This window comes from Squalius cephalus (genome assembly GCF_949319135.1).
Source record: "Squalius cephalus genome assembly, chromosome: 14".
Lineage (NCBI taxonomy): Eukaryota > Metazoa > Chordata > Actinopteri > Cypriniformes > Leuciscidae > Squalius > Squalius cephalus.
Window position 1 is genome coordinate 23,809,987 of NC_137135.1, and position 22,972 is coordinate 23,832,958.

Here is a 22,972-nt window from a genome sequence, read left to right on the forward strand (position 1 = left end):
CTGTTTATCATAAAAATTCTCTGTCCTTAACCTTGTTGCCTTGATTGCTTGACTGTCTTGAAAATATTTTAAGCTGTCTGTACAGTGCTCTGTATATGAGCATTTGATTTATGGGGGATTTTTTGTAAGAATTTCAGGCCATATTTGCACCCTACTTTTGTACCCAAACTTTAGAACGGTAGTGTATATTGTTACAAAAGATTTCTATTTTTGAATAGTAAATGCTGTTCTTTTTAACTTTTTATTCATCACTGAATCCTGAAAAAAGTATCACAGGTTAAATATATATATATATATATATATATATATATATATATATATTAACCAGCACAACTGTTTCCAACATTGTTAATAAATCAGCATATCAGAATGATTTCTGAAGAGTCATTGAAGACTGGAGTATTTGATGAAAATTCCGCTTTGCATAAATAAATCATATTTTAAAGTGTATTAAAAAAGAAAATCATTATTTTTTAAATTGTAATAATATTTCATAATATTACTGTTTTTTTCTGTATATTTGACCAAATAAATGCAGTCTTGATGAGCATAAAAGAGACTGTTTCCAAACTTTTGACTGGCACTGTACGCTGTGTGTGTGTGTACTGTACAACAACAGGAGATAGAAACATTAACAGTTTCCCTTTCGCTAGTATAGTAATATATTAAATCCATTTACCAATTATTCGCGTCTTTTATTTTGTAAAAAAAAAAAAATTAACTGAACTTCCTGTTTGTGTTTGGAAGGCTAACGCTGGCTTCACATCGCTACTGAACGCGGAATCAGATAGACAGCTGCTGCTGCCTGCTCACCCTCAAACTGGCCACAAATCTCACTTATGAGCTTGGCTGAAAATAAGAAGAGATAAATAGACCAGTTTCTGCTCAACGCTTCGCTTTAAAAGTCTTGTTGCAGCACTGTTAGGTCTACATCCTTATAAACAGTGGTGAGGTTGCTAACAGCTGATTGCTAGCTAGAGCTGGTGACCATAACCTCAAACACCAGCTTCATCATCTCTCCAGCTTCATCATCTCTCCACATGCTGCTGATCACTGAACGGCTCAACTCTTCTCCATTTGGGCCATGATGCCTCTCAACAACCGCTGTTAAGATCATAACATAGCTCCTGCTAGTCTGCTGTGAGTGTTACAGCCAGTCTGTTGTAGATTGTCCATTGTTTGATGAGTCATGGAGCTTTTCTTCTGTTTTTACCTCTTTGAGCTGTTGTTTTGACAGCCATGAAAAGGATTGTTTTTGGATTATGATAGTTTATATGGATTTATATGTAATGTGAAAGTGACACCCTCGTTCTTTGTCTCATAGATGTTTACTGCTGTATTTATTCTTTACACAGGAGTTGAGTGATGATTGTGTGTTGATGCCTCAAACAAGAGGATCAGGACAGAGGGAGTGAGCTTATTACCTTCCCTTGGTGGATATCTCACTGTCCTGGACATGATGGGCCCACGGCGGAAGGTCACCAGGACTCATAGTTTGGGGGGAGGAACTTTTAGCTCTCTTGGGCATGAGGAACCCAAAGACTACATCAACGAGCTCTCACATGAGGTGCTTTGCCACATATTCCGGTCAGTACAGCACCCCAACACCCGACCACTAGTTAGTACAATGGTTAGCTCTACCGGATCAGCAATGCTGTTATCATCCATCCATCTGTTCTCCTAACTGCTAATTATGATGCATAAGTTTATCTCCCCTCAGATACTTACCCATGCAGGACATAATGTGTATGGAGTGTCTTTCACGGAAACTGCGGGAAGCGGTGACTCTGTACTTGCGGGTGGTGAAGGTGGTGGACCTTTGTGCCAGCCGGTGGTGGGAGTACATGCCCTCAGGTAGATGGTACTCTTGATGCTCCGGCTCTGTGTCATATTTCACTAGTGAGATCTGGTTATAACTAAACCTGGAATAAACGTGTAGTCCATAATTAAGTATCATACTCCTTTACAAACACTGATCCACTCAGCAGGTTTCTGGCAGATTTGAAAGATGTCACATCCCTCTACCCTGTATGTTAATGTATTAAAAGTTTTGTTAGGCTTTTAGTGTACTGCTCTCAGCTCAGTTTAACATTTTACCATAGCCTTCTTACGTTTAGTGGTTGATGTTGATATCTAGAGAGCTAGATGGTCAGTGGCTGATGTAATGCCAAAATAATAAAATACATTATCCTTCAAAGGTTTGTGCTCCGTAAGAAGACTCTTATGCTCACTAAGGCTGCATTGTTGATCAAATGTGATATTGTGGAACTATTATTACCATTTAAAATAACTGATATCTATTTTAAAATATTTAAAAATGTAATTTATTCCAGTGATTGCAAAGCTGAATACTACTGCAGTCGTCATTGTCACATGATCCTTCAGAAATCATTCGAATATGCTGATTTGGTGCTAATGCAATATTTCTTATTATTGCCAATGTTGAAAACAGTAACCGTGATTATTTATTTTTTCATAATTCTTTGGTGAATATACATTTCTAGAGCAGCATTCATTTGAAATATAAATATTTTTGAAACATTTTAAATGTAGCCTATTTACTGACATTTATTTATAAATTGAATGTCCATTGCTGAATAAAAGTATTAATTTAATTTAAAAAACCCAAACTTTTGAATTGTTGTGTGTATTACCAGTATAACATTAATTTAATTATTAAAAAATTAGATGTATAAATAAATCATTTTAAATATTTACAACATTTATTCAGTTCACTAAAATTGAGTAAATATTAAGTTTTGGAATTGATATAATGAGAAACTTATGTTAGTCAGATTGATTATCAGCCATTGCCAGACATGAGTTCAGGTTGGCCAATTAATAGACCTGGCAGATATATTGGTCTTTTGCTATATGTATTATTTAAAGCTTCCTTGTTTTGAATGTTAGTCCAACTCTGCGTCTGAAATCAAATACTTCCCTGCTATATGGTATGCGAAAAACAGTACGGCAAAAGATTAGTATGTCAGAATACAAAGTATTTGAAAAAGTAGGCGAAAAGTCCCAGGATGACCTACTACTTCTGTCGAGATTCTGAAGTGTGCATTCGATGGACACTTTACTGTCCCATGAAGATTTATGAATGACAGTGAAGAGACTCATCTGACGGTGGTTGGTCATGTGACAGTAAAACAACATTGTGGATGTAGTACATCTGAATGTCATTCATACTTCCCATATTCATACTATACGGAGCGTACTTTTTTTAACGGTAGTGAAGTAAATTCAAATTCAAATGTAGTACCTACTCAGATTAGTACACGATTTCGGACGCAGGTCTGTGAATCCAAGAAGTCCTAAAGAAGTTTACTAGTCCTAAAGCCATGAAATGTAATACTTATTGTCATTTCATTGTCATTCTATTGTTTGAACCGTCATGTGTCTGTAACTTAGGTTTCACAGACTCCAGTTTCCTCATGCTGATGAAGAAGATGCCTGACTTGGAGCAGCTGTACGGTCTTCATCCACGTTACCTAGAGAGAAGGAGGGTCAGAGGTTATGAGGCCTTCAGTATTCCTGGTGTTTTGGAGGCTCTACAGGCCTGTCCCAACCTTATAGTGAGTTCATGTTAGAGATAATTGTCATTTCAGTTTATGGAAATGGAAGCGTCTGTTTTCTACTACAGTAGAAAATTATAACAATATCTGCATTTATAGGGAGTTGAGACATCCCATTTGGAGCTGGTGGAGGCCGTATGGAACTACATGCCTCAGGTTCACATTTTAGGGAAGTTTAGGAACCGTAACGGGGCCTTTCCTATTCCTTCAGAGAACAAACTTACCATTCCAGCTGCTGCTAAAATCCAGACCCTCCATCTTGTTGGTGAGTTTCAGATTGCCCCCATTGTGCAAACCTTCGTCCCATCATGTGTCAGCTTGGTCAAATTTTGTCTCACACCTTTCTGTTTGAACTTTCCTATAGGTGTCAATGTGCCAGAGATCCCCTGTCTGTCCATGCTCAGACATCTGTACCTGAAGTGGGTGCGCCTCACTAAGCCTCAGCCCTTCAAAGACTTTCTCTGTGTGAACTTGCGTACGTTCGTCATGAGGAACTGCGCCGGTCCCACCAATTCTCTTAAGTATGTGCCTCTTGTCACTGGTCTGGCCTCCGCCCGCAACTTGGAGCAGCTGGAGCTGGTGAGGGTGCCCTTCTTAGGGGGACTGATTCAGCATGTGGTGGAGGATAGCTGGAGGTCAGGTAACCACAAAATTTTGCCAGCTCCTTATAAATAGGAGGCATATTAAAATTACTGAATAATATATTGCTGTATTGTAAAATATTTCTCATTGTCCACATATTTTGAGCAAGAAATGAGTATGCAGTGTCCACTAATAAAAGAACATTCCAGGTCTGTGCCATATTGTCTAACGTACATCTCTTCTAGGAGGGTTTCGTAATTTGCACACAATTGTTTTTGGTGCCTGTAAAAATGCACTTGAAGTGGATCTGGGCTACCTCATCATCACTGCTGCTCGCAGGTGAATCTATAATGTTTAAAGAACGTTATTAACTTACACTGACTTTTGTATAGCATTAGAGACATTGACAGAATCGACTTTGGTTGTACAGGTTGCATGAAGTTCGAATCCAGCCTTCTTTAACCAAAGATGGGGTGTTCTCTGCACTGAAGATGGCAGAACTGGAGTTCCCCCAGTTTGAGACTTTGCACCTCGGATATGTTGATGAATTTCTGTTGCAATGTAAGTCATTGTTATATAATGTGAATGATCACATCTTGCTGTCAGGAGCATCATGGATGCAGATGTTACTGTAAACAGTTTGGATGTAAAATTGTCAAAGTATGACTTTTAGAAGCATGGCCGTAGCCAGCTATGAGGTCACTGAGGCAAACTAATAAACTTTTGTCTAATTTCGCCATTTTTTTTAATTGAAAATAAGCCTAGAGTCATTTAATGTAAAAAATGTGCAACTGTCAATGTGAGGGGACAAGAAACATTAACAAAGCCGTTTTCATCATATTTAGGCATAAGGGTAATAATGAGTGTGTACGTATTGTGAATGAATTTAATAATCTTAGTTACCTAGCTTTCCTGGTAGCCTTCAGTAAAATAACTTTTCTAAGAAAATGATTCCTAAAACATAGATATCAGTTAACCCTATGTTTACTCTCTTCAGTGTCACAGACTAAAATGAAAAGACTATTAGTCAAAGCTCAGCTTTAGGAGGGGAAGAGACAGGGCAAGATAAGGAGACTTGAGAGAGGAAAAAAATAGTGATGGAGATTAGGAGAGATCAGGTATTGACTAATAACAGGGCTGCCAACTCTCACGCATTGAGCGTGAGACTCAAGCAATTGACACTTTTCACACGCTCTCACGCCACACATCCATTTTCTCACGCACAGAAAAATTGCGGAGCAAAGAGGTACTTTTAATATTAAACTAACTCTCAGCTCTTAGATTCCGTCAATTGTATTACGAAATTCAGACAAAAATACGTTTGGCGCTTGTAAATGTGACGTGACAGATCGCTGAGCGCCTCAGTTCAAGTGCACGTGAACCGATCATCTGTTACTTTTTTATTTAAAGATGCAGTACAACTTACCGAAAGTATACATAATATCGACCAATTGGTGTTTTTCAACCACGGAAAGAGGTCAATATAACAGCAGGAGAACAATTGTCACATAACGTTACATTTACCTCAGGAAAGCCATTTAATGTCCATAGCATGTTAACTGAATAGAAAAAATAGCTAGAGAGGAGATTTTGCTGAGCACTATATTACATATTTATTATATTTTTACTTATGTCATTAAATAATTGTTATTATAACAAAAACTACATTATATTTAATTTAATTTGTTATTTTTAACCTTTAATAATACCAGCAGATTGGGCCCTCTATGTTTACAGCATTAGGTGAGATTATTTTTAGCGCAATTTTCCACCGGACAAATTGCGATTGTTAACTCATGATTTCTGTTCTGTGCGTCTGTGCGCACCAATCTTGCACTTCTATCTACTCCTGAACCAGACCACCAAGAGACTTCGGGTTTTCGGCATTATGTTAAGGAAGGTCTAATCTCGGGAACGCACAAAAAAAATCCAGGAAAAGATTTACTATCTCTTAGTGTTGTGATCCCATGAGGTGAGAAAATTGCGCTAAAACACTCACCGAGTTTTTATTAAGTCAAGTCAAGTCAAGTTTATTTTTATATATATATATAAATTATATTATATTTATATATATATTACTTGTTTTAAATAAAATTTAAAATAAACATGTATCCAAATTAGTCAATATTGAATCAAAATCGGAATCAAATCACAAAAATGGAATTGAAATCTTGAAATTTTTGTCAAGCAATAATAAAAACTGTATCCTACCAGTCATTGTACAATGTAAACATTGTAACATGTTGTCACTAAACTTCATAAAATTCTATTTAGTTACCAAATGTTTTGACAATCACAATTACACTTATTGTGATGCAATATTTGTTTTGACATACCTCTAACCCCCCACCCACCCCCCACCCCCCCCGAAAAAAAAAAATCTCACTCCAAGTTAAACTCAAAAGTTGGCAGCCCTGTAATAATATACTGTCTACTGGCATGGTTTTAAAGCTATTGTTATCCAATTTTTTTGCCTTTAAACGTCTTGAAATGCACATATGTAGAACTAACCCCCCTAACTAACCTAACCTTAGTAATTATAAAACCCTTCCTACGGCCCTGTTTATAAGTATAATTATTGGATTATATTACTTTGAAGTTATCTGTTGCCATCTTTAAAGGGGTATTTCAGCCCAAAATGTGCATTCTCACCCTCACATCTAACACCCTCATGTTGTTCCAAACTCGCAAGACTATCGTTCACCTTCAAAACACAAATAAATGTTTTTAAAGGAAACCTGAGAGATGTTCTGTATGATCCTCCATTGAAAGTCCATTTGACCAAAACCTTCAAGCATCAAAAAGTTCATAAAGACATCATAAAATTGTCAAGCAAGCATGTTTAAGTATCTGTTGACCATATTTGATGTTCTGTGTATTTATGTTTATCAATGCCTCAAATGAAATGATGTATGCCTAAATGAAATCTGTTTATCATATAAAGTGATCATGTCTCTTCAGAAGAATTGGATTAAACTGCTTGATTCATATGGATTAATTTTATGATGTCTTCATTTCACCAAAACATTGATGTTTCAAAAAGTTTATAGTCTTTCAACAGAGGGAGAGAAATATGTCAGGTTTCATTAAAAATATCTTCATTTGTGTTTCGAAAATGATGAAAGTCTTATGGATTTGGAACGACAAAGTAAATGATACCAGAATTTTCATTTTTGTGGGAACTAACCCTTCAGTTACCTGCAATAAAACATGTTTCACACAGGTAACATGAGCCATGCTGAGTTAGTCAAATACGGTCTTGCTGATGTGATCGAAAATCCAGGAATCATCACAGACATTGGAATGAAGGCTGTTAATGAAGTGTTCACCTCCATCAAGTATTTGGTCATTTATAACTGTCCACATCTTCACAACCCACACAACTGGATCACAGGTAATGGATTCACCATAATTTATTTATGTATTTCCTGAGCTAATGATGGAACTCAAACTATTTTATTTATAATGTACCATTTCTATCAACAATATGTAGAAAGTCTTCAACTTTACAGTTGATTTTAAGCATATTTCAGTATTCGTTTTTTAATCTGACTGATAAGCCGCTCTTTGTTAAAGACCATTCGCGCTGGAGTCGGTTGGTGGACCTCACTCTGGTGCGCTGTCATGCTATCAAGCTGGAGTCGTTCAGTCAGTTCATTGAAATGCTTCCCAGCCTGGAATTCATCTCTCTGGATCAGATGTTTCGTGAACCTCCCAAGGTGAGCATGGGAGCCCATGAAAATCGAGTTGACTGTGGTATGCTTTGATATACTATCATTTGGATATCATTACCATTTGTGGTAAACAGACAGTTCAGGGTCTTTCCACCAAGATGAACCTCAGCTGATCACAATATGTGTACTTTTGAACGGTAAAGAAATTACAATGTGAATGAATATAGCTATAATATAATATTGACTATGCTATAGGAGTTGAAATGTTGTGAGTCATATTCATTTCATTTGTTTACTGCAGGGCTGTGCCCGTGTGGGGCTCAGTGCGGGCACGGGTATTGGGGTATCATCTGCCCTGGTCAGCAATCAGAATTCCAACAATGATAATGACAACAATAACAACAACAATCACCAGAACAATAATGATGCAAACATTCCACCAAATAACAACAACAACCAGGTTGAAGATGTGCCTCAGCAAAACCACCATGGCCCAGAGGGTACGTAGACCGTTCAAAAAATGTTGGGGTCTGAAAGTGTTTGTTTTTTATACAGAAATTAACACTTTCATTCAGCAGGGATGCATTAAGTTCATTATAATTGACAGTAAAGACATTTATAATGTTACAAAGAACTCTATTTAAAAATAAATGTGGTTCTTTTTAACTTTCTATTTATCAAAGAATCCGGACAAAAATATTTAATGGTTTCCACAAAAATATTAAGCAGTCAACTGTTTTCATCATTCATAATAATAATAAGAAATGTTACGACACCAAATCAGCATATTAGAATGATTTCTGAAGGATCATGTGACTGAAGACTGGAGTAATGATGCTGAAAATTTTGCTGTTCAAATAGAAAAATTTGTTGTAATATTTCACAATGTCACTGTTTTTAAGAGACTTCTTTCAAAAATATTATAAAAATCTTAGTGACTGCAAACTTTTGAACCTCTAGGGTTTTTTTGCTTGTTGAAAGGTTTGAATTGACTTTTCTGACTTTAATCAGAGATTCCCAATGTGGAGGGCATGGTAGCAGACAACATGGAGCCTGAGCCGGTTCTTGTGGCCGTCAATCAAGAGGAAGAGACCCAGGGTTCCAGCCAGACTACTAATCCTTCGCTTGAACAGGATGAGGAACAAGCAGGTCTGAAGAAACACTGTAAATAATTTTAACAGATAGGTTACATTTAATAATTAACCAATAATATACATTTTTTGCTTTCTCTTTTATGATTTAATTTAGGCCCTAGTGGAGTTCAAACCGCTGTGAAGAAGCAGTCGGTGGTGGTGTCTGACTCAGACAGTGAGGATGAGTACAGTCCAATCAGGACGCCAGCTGCTGCCCGCTCTCAAGGCCAGTACCCTGAGACAGAAGCCCAGGGGAAGAGCAGCACAGCTGTGACTCCACATGGTAGTTAAAATTTAAAGTCCTCATAGCCACTGCAGCGGTTCATAGTACAAAATCATTTCAAACACATTATTCCAACATGTGGAGTAAAAAAGTGTTTAAATATTTTTGACCAAAAGCTTGAACTGAATTGAGCAAGATAATGACACTTTTAGTTGTTGCCTTTGAAGTAATTTCGTAATTTATGAACTTTGCAACATTGAAAGTATTGAACTGAATTGAATCAACGTTAAATTGAGCTGAATAATGACAGTTGTATTCTGTAGAGCTGCTTTACAGCTGAAATTGTAGCAATTTCATAATTGCATCATTTACAATAATGTTAAGTCCCTTTCACACAGCATGTTGATCCTGGGAATTTGCCGTAAAATTGCTAAAGTGCCTTCTGTGTGAACGCAAACACGTCCCGGGATTGATGCCGGGATCGATGCCGGGATGGGGACCTAGTAACATTGCCGGGATCAGTCCCAGAACAAACAGAACTGTGTGAGCAAAAGCCAGGACCAATGCCGTAAGGGGTGTGCCGTAGTGATGACGCACGTGCCATCGCAATGACGTAGTTATCGTGCGACTCTGTTGCTCTTAGAAGAAAGTTTGTGTTCGTCATAAAGAAAGAACAAAAAAAATTCTGCAAACTGGAATGAAGCAGGGACCAGGGAGCTCCTTGCTATTCGCGCTGAAGCTGAGATCGCAACATGTTTTCGACGCGTACGTTACACGTCACGTCTTTACAGGATGCGTGTGAACGCACTCACAGATTCCTGTGTGAAAGAATCTCTGTGTGAAAAGGGCCTGTTTATTTCTGTGAAGCTGCTCAGAAACCACCTGTACTGTATAAAGCGCTATACAAATAAATGTGATGTGACCTAAATAAAAAAAATAAAAAAATGGAAGAATTATCAATAAACAGCAGTTAGTTCTCAGCTGTGAGGAACATAATCCAGTTTGACTAAGTGCTGTCCTCCTGTATTGCCCTGTTTAATGAACAGACAGTCTTGAGGCCCTGTTTACACCTGGTATTAAGATGTGTTTTGGTCGATCGGATCACAAGTGGACGCTAAATACATGTGTAAATGAGGAAAACGTTTTGAGTTTGTCCACTTTTGACCACTTGCAGAGGTAGTCGAAAACCAGATTGCATTCGACCGAATTGCTTTCGTAGTGTAGACGCTCATGTGGTGGAAAGCGTTCGAACAGCCACAAAAGACAAACACCTACTCTCTGCCTACTGACGTAATGCGTAAACATTATTGGAAGCACGTTATCCATACGGGATTTACACTTTGTTGGCTAGAGACCCATGTTTGGTTTGAAGACGAAAAACGACGACGCACAATGTTTTCTCACCATTCCTGATTTCTTGCAGCTATCAGAGAAACCAAAGCTGATGCCCTCCGTATGTTTTTCCGTCGTCTCCGGGCGCGTAAATGTGTAAATTACGCAATCTTATTTTGTCCATTAGATCGATAGAAATCTGAAAAAAACATACATTTATACCCTCCCCTCGATGAAATCAGGACAGAAGTGGTTGAAAGTGGACAAAAGAGATGGATAAAAATACCAGGTGTAAACTGGTATATGTCTCCCTCATCTACTTGTTTTCGATCGACCAAAACGCATTTTAATACCAGGTGTAAACAAATGACCTAGCAAAAGCTCTAGTGTAAAAACACCTTAAGAAACAAGAAAAAGTCTGTGCTGAACAAATCTCATCTTGATGGCTAATTATCCTGATATGATTGTTCTGCTGTATTCTGGCAGGTAAAGGGAAAACTCCGCTGCGTAGACGTGGACCGCACCCTCAAGAGTTCAGCTGTGAGAAAGGCTGCCAGGTAACCAGCGAGCAGATCAAGGCTGACATGAAGGCGGCCACTGAGACGGCTGAGCGTGGTGTCAGAGACAGAAACAGTGGAACTGGGCCTGCTTCAGGCTACACTGCCGGCAGCTGTGTTTGCTCCATCCGCTGGAGGGAAGACTCGGCCAATCAGGACGACCAGGGTGAGGCGGGTAGAGGGGACGATGACATGATAAGGACTCGCTGCACGTGCAGCAGGTCTCGTCCCGGCTCTGAAAACAGGACTCGTAGTGGCCACGGCCTGTCAGCGGGGGACGAGAACCACAGACCAGAACGTCACAGCCCAGAGCAGAGAGCAGGGGAAGATGAGATGGAGAACAGTCACTCCAACGCTCCACCCAGGACACACAGCTCATCTGAAGGGCATAGTGAGAGGACTGCAAGCCACCAGCAAGGCTCGTCACACAGAGGCCCTACAGACGAGTTCCCCAGGAGACCCGTCACTCGTGCCCGCAGCAGACTTTCCTCTGTGCCCTTGGTTTGTGAGTCAGGTAAGACCACAGCACAGGTTCCTCACAGTGGGACATCAGAGAATCTATTGAGCAATGGAAAAAAGCACAGTTGGGCAAAGGCTGTCCCTCGGGTGTGCCATTTGTGCATAGCATAAAAGCAGATGGAGGAATGCTGGGGGTCTGGATTTCTCCACTGCCAGTCTATATTGGCAACTATACTGCAGTATATCTCCATGTGTTCATGACATTCAGATAAAGTGGCACTACTGTTTTGACTCCTAGTGAACCTACAGTGCTGAGAAGAAGGGCACATGTAAGAAACTAGAGTTTTAAAGGGTTAGTTCACCCAAAAATGAAAATTCCGTCAGTAATTACTCACCCTCATGTTGTTCCAACCCTGTAAGACTTTCGTTCATCTTCGCAACACAAATTAAGATATTTTTGATTAAATCTGAGAGCTGTCTCACTCCTCCATAGGCTTCTATGGGATCGAAACTTTAACCAGAAAAGTTAGTAAAAGCATTGTTAAAATAGTCCAAGTGACTACAGTGGCTCACCCATAAGTTTATCAAGCGACGAGAATACTTTTTGTGCACAAAAAAACAAACAAAAATAACGACTTTCAGCTATTCATTTTCTTCTGTGTGGGCCTGAGTGAATTCACTTAGTGTAACAGCGCAGCGCTTCTGTGTTGTCCGTCACCACGTAGGATGACCAGCGTCGGCCAATATTGAGCCTACGTTCTGACGTACAACCCAGATGCGCTGCGCTGTTAGACTACGTCCTTGATGCGTCCTCGATGAATGAAAGTATTATTTCTTTCTTAAAATAATCTTACTGACCCCAACGGTAGTATATGAATGGTAATGTATGTAAAAATGCATAGAATTTCTCTTTTTAGATGAATATTTCTGTGAAAAAATAATTTAAAAAGTGAATCACTTACTCAACCTTTGATCAAGTTTTGAAAGCCCACCATAAATGTGGTGTTCATGTGAACCGAGAATCTTGACACCCCTCAATGTCCAGTTCATGAATGAGTCATTCTTTTGAGTCGAATCTGTTCAGTGAATTGGTTGATCCATGGAAGTCCTGCAAGTTTAAAACAACACAAGGCTAATCTATATTGCTATGTTGCCCATGATATGCAAAATAGTTAGTCCATCAGTAAGACTTGCAGTTAATTTTTACTATTCCTCATCACTTGTTCGTCTGTCCAGAACTGCCCAAAGCAAAGCCTCGGGCTGCAGTAAAGAGAAAACGTATGGCAGACAAGTCCACCAGCACCAGTGACCCTGTAACTGAAGACGACCATGTGCAGGTGGGTTCATAGTCTGGTTCACTCCACTATACGTTTCCTTGATGCAGAACACAAGTGTCCAAGAGTCATATATACATATATATTTGGGGCCACTATGTATGTGCAAAACACATTTATTTTTCACTTCATACAGGTTCTCAGCCTTAAATCCAAAAACCTGGTGGGAATCACACTTACAAACTGTGGCATCACAGACCTGGTCCTTAAGGAGTGCCCCAAAATGATGTTTGTCCATGGTGAGTTTATAACAAAACACGTTGACATCGACATACATGTCAAACTGTATCAGATCCTCATTTGAATTTGATTCTTTCTTCCCAAGCGACACGCTGTAGGGTGCTAAAACACTTGATGGTGGAAAGTGCCCCCATAGTGAACCGCTTTGACTACGCACAATGTAAGAAGTTGGATATGGAGCAGGTGCTTGACCAGATCTTACGGATGCCCGCGGAGAGAAACCGCATCATCTACATGAGGCCTATGCAGCAGGTCAGTGTTATTCTTAGGTTGCCATGACAGTAAAGAAGACAAGGATGCATTAAATTGATTAAAAGTGACAGTAAAAAAGTTAGAATGTTACAAATTATTTCTATTTCAAATAAATGCTGTTGTTTTGAACTTTGTATTTGGCAAAAAATCCTTAAAAAAAAAAAATGTTTCTTGAGCAGTAAATCAGCATATTAGAATGATTTCTGAAGGATCATGTTACACTGAAGACTGGAGTAATGATGCTGAAAATTCAGAAAATTTTAAATTGTACTAATATTTCTCAATTTTAGTGTTTTTACTGTATTACTGTAATGTAAAATGGTCATTTTTCGCACTGTATGTAACGATTTTCCAGCAAACTTCTGATTTGGATTACTATATAGTGTTACATTTACATCTTTTTTTTTAAGCCCTTTAAAGGGTATTTTGAGATATTTAAGAGGATTTTCACCCAAAAATGAAAATGACTCCATGATTTACTCACCCTCAAGCCATTCTAGTTGTATATGACTTTCTTCTTTCAGATGAATACAATCAGAGATATATTAAAAAATGTCCTGGCTCTTCCAAGCTTTACAATTGGCAATTTTAGTTTATAACGTTTTAAATATGGATATTTTCCTTACACAAACGCTGGGCTTCACTTCAGAAGGCCTTTATTAACCACCCGGAACCATGTGGAGTACGTTTATGATGGATGGATGCACTTTTTTGGGCTTCAAAATTTCGTCCTCCATTCATTGCCATTATAAAGCTTGGAAGAGCCAGGACATTTTTTTAATATATCTCCGATTGTATTCGTCTGAAAAAAGTAAGTCATATATACCTAGGATGGCTTGAGGGTGAGTAAATCATGGGGTAGTTGTTATTTTTAGGTGAACTATCCCTTTAAAGAACAATATGTTATACTTATGTACTTTTCAACATTCATCTCCAGATTGATTCCCTGGCTCTGGAGAAAAAGCTCTTCAGCGGTCCGTACCCATACCATATTGCTATTATCCATGAGTTCAGCAACCCACCCAATGTTAGGAACAAGGTGCGCGTACGTAGCTGGATGGACACCATTGCCAACATTAGCCAGTGAGTGGACTACATTATCCATAGAGTACTGGTAAAACTAAGACTTCATAAAACTGTTTTTTATCACCGTTTTGCATCAGAAGTAAGAATATTTTAGTTTTAGCAGATTGATATAGACCAAGAATAAAATCTTTGTTTTGTGTGTATCATCTTTATAACTCTGTATTTAAAAAGTAACAATAATGTGTCATTTTTCTGTGACTTGTTTCATTACAATTTGATTCTGCAAAAATTAAGCTGACTTTCCAAATGGTTCATTTGATTCCCCGGGGGCCAGTTGCATAAACATAGCCATTATGTTAAGACTGTGACTTAAGTACTAGTACGACCAACTAGCTTCTTACTTTTTAGCATAAAATTAGACCAATCTCCGTTTTTATGTAACTGACTTAAAACAGTTGTGAACAGTCTTAAAGGAAAAAAACTTATTCACTAACTTGTAAGACTGGTCTCAGCAGTTTATGTAACTGGCCCCTGCTTTGTCCACCAGATGGCAATATTTTCTTATCATGGTATACCCAAAAGCTCACCAATCTGTGTTTTTGTCCTTTACAAGAGAACTCATCAAGTATGAATTCTTTCCGGAGGCCACACGGACGGAAGAGGATGTAAAGAAGTTTCCCAGCTATCCCTGGGGCCGAGACATCTACACATTAGAGGGTGAGAGGAAACAGATCAGAGTCCTTTGAGACTAGCTCCAAGTTCCCCTCGCTTCCTCTGGAAATACAGTTATAGTGGTGTGTGTGTGTGACAGAGATATTTACAATTGCACTTACATCCGTTAGATAAAGCTAATAATTATCTTAATAGATGAGAAAATTCCATAATGTTGAATCGGTCCGTAAATGTTTACAAGATCCCTTTCAGTTTTAAAGGAATAAAAAAGTAATGGCATTCAATCTTTCCCACACTCCCTGTGCTTTAGGAGTAGTAGATGGGGCGCCGTACTCAATGATCACAGATTTCCCGTGGCTTCGCTCTTTACGCACAGCGGAGCCCAACAGTTTTGCTCGATACGACTTTGAGGATGATGAAAGCAGTAAGTAACACACTGTCCATGATAAAATATTGAAGTTCAGGTGACAATGATTCAAATGCTGATGAATCCTAGCTATGGCACAGCTGTTTAGCTGTGATCTTTGTCCAACCATACGTTTTCCCTTTTTTTTTTTATTACCCATCCACTGTTTAGAATCTTTCTTATGCTCACCAAGGCTGCATTTATTGGATCAAAAACTAAAATATATATTTTAAAATGTAATTTATACATGTGATGGCAAAGCTGAATTTTTCAGCATTACCACTCCAGTCTTTAGTGTCGCATAGAATCATTCTAATATGCTAATTTGCTGCTCAAGAAACATTTCTGATTATCAATGTTGAAAACACTGCTTAATATATATTTTTTAAATTAAATCTTATAATACTTTTTCTCAGAATTCTTCGATGAATAAGATCAAAAGTTCAAAATAACAACATTTGTTTGAAATATTTTGTCATTAAATGTCTCTACCGTCACTTTTGATCAATTTAATGCATCTTTGCTGAATAAATGTTTTTTTTTGTTTAAATACTGACGCCAAATTTTGAACAGTGGTGTGTATTTATTCCAATTTTCCCACTTTTCCTTCTAGTATGTCCCTCAGTTTTAAAAGTAGTCTCTAATTTAAAAAAAAGAAAAATCACAGTATAAACATCTAACTCACTCTCGCCCACTCTGAAATGTTCCTTTCCGTCAGCTACTATCTACGCGCCACGGCGTAAGGGGCAGCTCTCGGCCGACATCTGCATGGAGACGATCGGCGAGGAGATCTCAGAGCGACGGCAGACACGTAGAGGTGTTTTCCAGCGTGTGGTGGTCGTCTTCATCCACTACTGCGACGTTCGGGGGGAACCGGTGGATGACGACTACATCTAGAAGGATCACTGCTCAGCTGGAGGGCCTGGAGATGCTGGAGAGAGGGTGGAGAGCTCTTCAGCCCTCTGCCAGCCTCTGTGTGAGAATAGAAAGCCTCAGTGGTGAATACCAAGGCATTTCCAGTTGCCTTTATCTCTGAGTTGACTTGAAACAAAGAGTAATCGCTTTCAATCGGCCATTGTCTTTTTTGTGAGTTCATTCTAGACTAATGAACTAGAGTAATGGTGTCACCAGGCTGGTTTGCTTGTGTTCATTACATGAAGGATGAATTGCAAGCCTTCCATGGAGCGGCAGCACACTTGCAGTAAAGTGGGGTGATGGTGTCAGCAGTTGCTTTGTTGCTACGGTTGTGCGCATGGGAAAAGATATGCAGAGTCACAAAAGTTGGCATATAAAATCACTTGTTTGGTGAAGACAGAAAGATAGTCTTTGGTAGTTTTTTTTTTTTTTAAACCCAGGCAGGGTGTTTTGGCCACTTGGCATAATATCCCGGTGTGTATCTGCACTGTTACAGGCAATAACATCGTTCTAGATTTGTTTTAGTTTTTTTGCTCCTCAAACATTTTCAGAGACTTTTTTTAATTTATTTTTTTAGAATTTCGTATTATTTTTGTTTTCCTCTTACCTTTCCCCTAGAGGTTGGCTTGTGTGGTGTTCACTATTAACAGTGTTGGTGTCAGTTTAATCCAGAACCTGGTGAAGAGATTAAATGTTTCTTGGCCCATGAAAGGAACGTGGCAGAATCGGTGAATAAATGTACCACGTTTTACTTTTCTGTGGTCTTCATAGAGCTAAAAACAAATTGTGTAACAAAGACAAGTTGAGAGTATTTTAAGTTTTATTTTTGTTTTTTTCCCTTTATTCAGACTATTTTTATGGAACTCCAGTAGAATAGTTTTAAATCAGAAGCACAGTGGATAAAGTTGCCAGGCATATCCCTTATTCATCTTCCGATGACTTGACCCACATTTCCTTCTCACAAACTCGCTCTCTTCATATGGTGAAGCATCTTCAAAAATGGCCCTGTGCCATTAACCTGCATTGTAACCTACACCAGAGATAATAGTCAGCATTATGGGTTTCTGGATTGTTTCTTTTCTCTTTCTTGCCTAGTTCTTTACATAGTTGTTTAAACATTTCAAATCGACAAATGGAAATAAAATAAAATGCACAATGTGTATTAACTGTCTGCTTGGTGCAGGATAGATCTCACCAACTCGTGTTCGTAAAGAGTAGTTTGGGAAACTAGTCTAATTGAGAGAGAGTTGCAAGTCCAGGAGCTATTGATGCACAAAACCCCATCTCGCTGCTCTACTTTGTGCTTTTCTGGGTGACTCACTCTGCCATGTTTCAAGAGCCAAGAAATTCCATGGATTGAATCTGCATACATACTGAGCACTGCAGAAACTTGTGTACAAAGTTTGTGTACAGATATTCTGTATTTAAATGATCTTCCAAGATTTGTTTTATATGTTTATATAAAAGAATAAATATTTCACCAAGACGTTCTGTCATGACTATTTTTGGTTTATCTTATCTCGTATTGTTTATATCTTATGTATAATAATAGAACTGTATTAGATGCATATTTTATTTGCTTAAAAAATATTCATAATCTGACCAATTCGTTATTTAATCATTTAGACCAATTTGAGACCAACTAAATCACTCACGACATGACATCATGTTCTTATTTTAAATATATTTGATATTTACAGGTTTTTCCATAACCTAATATGCTGTAGGTATGAATAATTAGTTATTAACACTTGTATCGCTTGACTGTTTGCGTGTTCCAGAAAGACTCACTCTGTGAGTTTACACCAAGGACAACTATTATAAAGTTTTAATAATTTTTCAATGAGATGTCGACACCATAGCTAAAACGGGCACAGAGGAATGATGTTGTTGGGATCACTTTTAAATATAAAGAGAACTATAAGCGTCCACACCATCTTTGTTTATTATGAGCAATAATATGAGCAACTCTTTGGCTTCATTTGGAACTCTTTTAGTTGCAGAGCAAAAAAAAGACAAAGTAACTGACAATATTGTCTTTAAAGTGCAAGCACTTGATATTAATTTATTGTTTACTGAACTGTGTAGTTTATAAAAGCAGTATAGCTCGCAATTGTGCTGTTTGTCTGAATGTCTGCATTGCTGTGATTTACATACGAGTATCTGATGCCTTGTCCCCAGCCCCTTCATAATGTTACTTTTCTTTTTAAGGTGGCCTCCGCCGTGTTGTACACAGAGCATGTGTCTATTTACACGAGCAAAATAGCAGTTTCTCAATTAGTCATCAATTATTGTGTAACAGTCCTACATACCAACAGTACAGCAGACGTGTGTGTGTGTAAAATCAATTTCCATACTCAGACACTGGGCTACGTTCAATAACCCACAAGGCAAGAGAGGGGAGTTTGTCTACACGCTTTGCTGTTGTATATGACCCATTCTGGATTTAGTCTTGTCACATTGTTTACAATGTGTCACTGACACCATGAAGGTGTTTAATGTTTCAGGTCATTTGTCGCTTAACACTGTATAAGCAGGAAGAGGAGAGATTTGTGGTTAGAGCAGAACCCCTCCTGTACTCAGTTCCTGTCTGAAAGGGCTGGCCAAATCTTTCCGAATAAAATTCAGCCAGTTTCACCTAGAGAAATCAATCTCAGTGGTGAATGACTTTTTCTTGCAGGGCACATGTGAATCAGTTTCGGCTGTCCTGAGCAAAACATGCATGTGAGGAAGTAAACACAAGCGTGTGCTTGGTGTTGATGTTTTGTCTTGAAGTCTTGGTTAATTCAGTCTTGAAGTCAGTCTTGGTTAATTCATCTCAAGTTTCTGTTTTTTATAAAGCAGGGTTCCAGAAGTAAAAATCTCATTAATTTTTTTCATAGGGGTATTGATTTTGAACAATAACTTATAAATCTTTGAAGACCGACCTGCCGTGAGCTACGAGGTTGTTAATCGATGGCATATACTTTTGTTCAAGCCATCGGCCTGCATATTTTCCACAACCTGCAATTTTATAATAAAATAATATTGTCAAACAGCCGAATTCAGCAAAACATTTCCCATTATACCAAAAAGAAATCTCAACCAATCAGAGAATCTTGACCAGCAAATTATATATATGTATGTGTATATATATTATATATTATATATAAATATACACACACACACATACATACATACATATATATATATATATATATATATATATATATATGTATGTGTGTGTGTGTATATTTATATATAATATATATACACATACATACATATAATTTGCTGGTATGCGTGTGTATATATATATATATATGTATATGTATGCGTGTGTGTGTGTATATCAATTAATCGCATCTAACAAAAAATGTATATCTGTTTATATATGAAACATACATACATACATACATACATATACAGTGTGTATGTGTTACATTATCTTAATCTTCCGTCCGGAATCACAGTTTCTTTTGTCAGCTTGCCTTTTTGAATTGTCTCCTGTTGATGTTCACAGTTCATTTAAAGATCATTTCCTCTCTTTGAGGCACTCCAGAGCCACTTACTCTATACCATACACTCTATTATGTCTTCTTAGGAAAATAATCCTCATAAAATAGGCTATTTCAGACAAGAGAGTCATCGATTATCTTTGCATGGATTGATTGCATAAATCAGTACAGTCAGGTTGCAGCTGGTCTCACGGAGTCTAATTTTTTTTCTGAGTCCTATTTCAGCTAATTAAACTCCACAGAAATCTTTTTTTAGCTTTATTTGTTTTCCAACCCCTCACATTCCTCCTCCTTCCTCGGTTAAGGGCAAAAGATACAAGTGGTTGGTGACGTAATGCATTCTCAACGGGAGGACAAACACCTTAGGGGTTAATGCACTATGGTGAAATGTTAAGAGTCAAAGCCTTATAAAGAAAAAAACTCCTCCAAGCTGAAAGCTTTATCATCTTCAGAGCGCATGCAGATAGAAAAGGGAAATATAGCTAAGCTAGTCCTTCTGTAAACAAAGACTGTTAATTAATGTTACAGTGGGAATGAAGTTAGACCACATTCAAATTCTGTCATTTTCCTTCAAATCAGGAAATACACAGAACGTTTTAGAATTTGTAATCATTTAAAATAAATAAAAGTAATGATGTAAAATGAAGAAATACTTAACCCATGTTGTGTTTGGGGCCTGAGAGACCCATGATCTTTCCAATAGCTCAACACACACATACACAGAAGTATGATGAAACGGTTTGAAGTCTAATCCCTGAGAACTGGAAAAAAAAATCAGTTTGTTAATGTGCTTTAAACTTCCATGAAAAATTATGTTTGGTGTCTTAGTGAACTTTAAAAGCTATAAAATATGATGCAATACATTTTCACATACTACCATTGTCTGACTGGTGTACACACAGTAGAACAACAACAATGTTTTTTTTTTTTCTGATTATTATTCAGCTCCTCAACAGGGTCTTGAAAACCCTGGATAGTGGCCTCATTTTAAATGTGTGATTTCTAACTTTCTAAATCCCCAAACTCCATAAGAATTTTTCCAATGGATATAACATTTTTGGGGGTAGAAATAGTGAGTAAAAAAATAATATTATTATTATATAATATATCCTTATCCAATTAATCATGAACAACTGGAAAAGTCACAAAGCCTTCGAAAACTGTCAAACTGGCCAAAGGGTTTCTTGTGAGTCACAAAGGTAGAGAACCATTGCAGTTTCAGTTGCATCAAAATTATATAATGGAAAAATAGTGGTTAATTTCAAAGTAAATTAATATATATTTTTTCCCCATTACATTCTTACATTTTTATTAAATGTTTAAAAAATCTATTTCTAGGCCTCCAATCAAATTTGTGAGAATGACTACGTAAACCCATTTAACTGCAGGTAAGATGACTTAATCTTCTGCTTCAGTGCAAATAAAGGTATTTTAGCAAGTGGTCTTAGTCTTTTGAATCCACTGTTCTTAGAAACCCGTAAGAACCCGTGGTATCAGATGTAGTGTAAACAGTGCTGCAGGACTTGCACATGTAAAGAGTGAGAACACCCCACTGGTCTCCATCAAGCATAGAGCACAGCTCCAGCTGTCAGACACTGGGAATCAATTGTTCTCCCTTTGCTGATACATCCTGCCATGTGTGCGCGCATGGCTTTTGTCATTTACCTCCCTGGCTACGTGCTAAAGGATGTGCTGAACCTGCTCTGGTGGACATAAGTACAACCAGATGTGACAGGCCAGTTAAATTAGACACCTTGGCTGGCTCTCTTCCTTCAGGGCATGTAAAGGTAAAGCAAATGAATCTTGAGTGTGTAGAGATAATCCAATGTCTGTCCTCTGAGTATGGCTGAGGAACAGTGATCTACTGCAAGGTATTCCTGCAGTACAGAGAGGTCATTCAGAGGACAGCGTCGGGGATATGACTCTGATTAATAAACATGTTTATAACATTTAGCTTGACTAAAGGAAGTTTAATGATATAAATGTCCATAAGGAAGTGTAGGCCTAGATTTGAAATCTCATTTGCGTGTGATGTTCAATGCCCTTTTGTCATTTCTGGGTCACTGCTTAGGCACTAGCTTTCACCATGCAAGCATCAGAGGATACAAAAATAAACTTACATATTATGATATCGAGACTTGTCCTCTTTATCTATTTTGAGCCAATGACCTGCTGTATCCTTTGTAGAGCAGTTCATCTGACCCAGCTGAAATGTGCATGTTTGCAGTGGGCTCTTTACCATCGCTTTAATCATCTTTACTTTTCAATAAGCAGATCAGTGCTGTTGTCAAGAGTAGTTTTTATCGTCTGAGATCGATCGCTAAAGTAAAACATTTTCTTTCTCATATTGACTTGGAAATTGTGATCCACTCACTTATTTCATCAAGGTTAGACTATTGTAACTCATTGTACATTGGTCTGCCCCAAACTGCATTATCCCGTCTACAGCTTGTCCAAAACGCGGCAGCTAGGCAGTAATGAGGTTAAGAACGAAGGATTTCTTCAATTTTAGCATCTCCACACTGGCTCCCGGTGAAATTCAGGGTTTGTTTTAAAATGCATTATTTGGCATTATTTGGTTTTGCATCCCAATATATTAGTGACCTTTTTACACACTTAATTTCCAACCAGAGCGCTCAGGTCATCTGACTAACTGCTACTGAAGGTTCCTCATTGCCATTATAGATCTAAGGGTGACCGTGCCTTTTCTCTGTCCTTTTTTTTCCTTAAAAACATGTTTTTTTCTGTGGCTTTTGAATAGATTACGGATTATTTGAAGCTGATAAAATATATGTTGCATTTAAATGTTTTAATTTATTGTATTATATGTTATCTTTTATTGTATATATATAAATATATTATTTTTTATTTAATTTTTTTGCTCTATCTGTAAAGCACTTTGTGTCAACTTTTGTTGTTTTTTAATGTGCTATAGAAATAAAGGCTAACTTGACTTGATCTCTTCTGATAAAAGGATGCTTTTTAACAAACACGATGGAGTTGCTTGCCACAGTATTAGCCTGTGCTACAATAGTGCTACAATAGTTTCTTATTGGCCCAACTCAAAAAAGCCCGTCTCTCTATGATATTTG

General features: G+C 37.8%; 1 protein-coding gene across 1 annotated transcript; it reads left to right on the forward strand.

Moving 5' to 3' along the window:
• Positions 1–767: 767 nt before the first annotated feature.
• On the forward strand, positions 768–17,874 carry fbxo38 (F-box protein 38). Its single transcript, XM_079892738.1, has 21 exons — positions 768–1,140; positions 1,356–1,587; positions 1,721–1,854; positions 3,415–3,578; positions 3,678–3,843; positions 3,943–4,218; positions 4,406–4,499; positions 4,591–4,721; positions 7,384–7,554; positions 7,737–7,879; positions 8,136–8,334; positions 8,846–8,983; positions 9,083–9,250; positions 11,009–11,593; positions 12,775–12,875; positions 13,009–13,111; positions 13,198–13,364; positions 14,302–14,447; positions 15,004–15,107; positions 15,373–15,486; positions 16,187–17,874. The coding sequence occupies exons 2-21, from the start codon at positions 1,457–1,459 to the stop codon at positions 16,363–16,365; spliced, it is 3,414 nt and encodes a 1,137-aa protein (XP_079748864.1). The 5' UTR covers positions 768–1,140; positions 1,356–1,456; the 3' UTR covers positions 16,366–17,874.
• Positions 17,875–22,972: the final 5,098 nt, after the last annotated feature.

Bases quoted from the DNA above. Each gene is read 5' to 3' on its own strand.
- fbxo38 (XM_079892738.1), top strand. From the start codon at position 1,457: ATGATGGGCCCACGGCGGAAGGTCACCAGGACTCATAGTTTGGGGGGA. The intron at 7,555-7,736 runs GTAATGGATTCA...TCTTTGTTAAAG, and splicing joins CCCACACAACTGGATCACAG to ACCATTCGCGCTGGAGTCGG. The intron at 9,251-11,008 runs GTAGTTAAAATT...GTATTCTGGCAG, and splicing joins CACAGCTGTGACTCCACATG to GTAAAGGGAAAACTCCGCTG.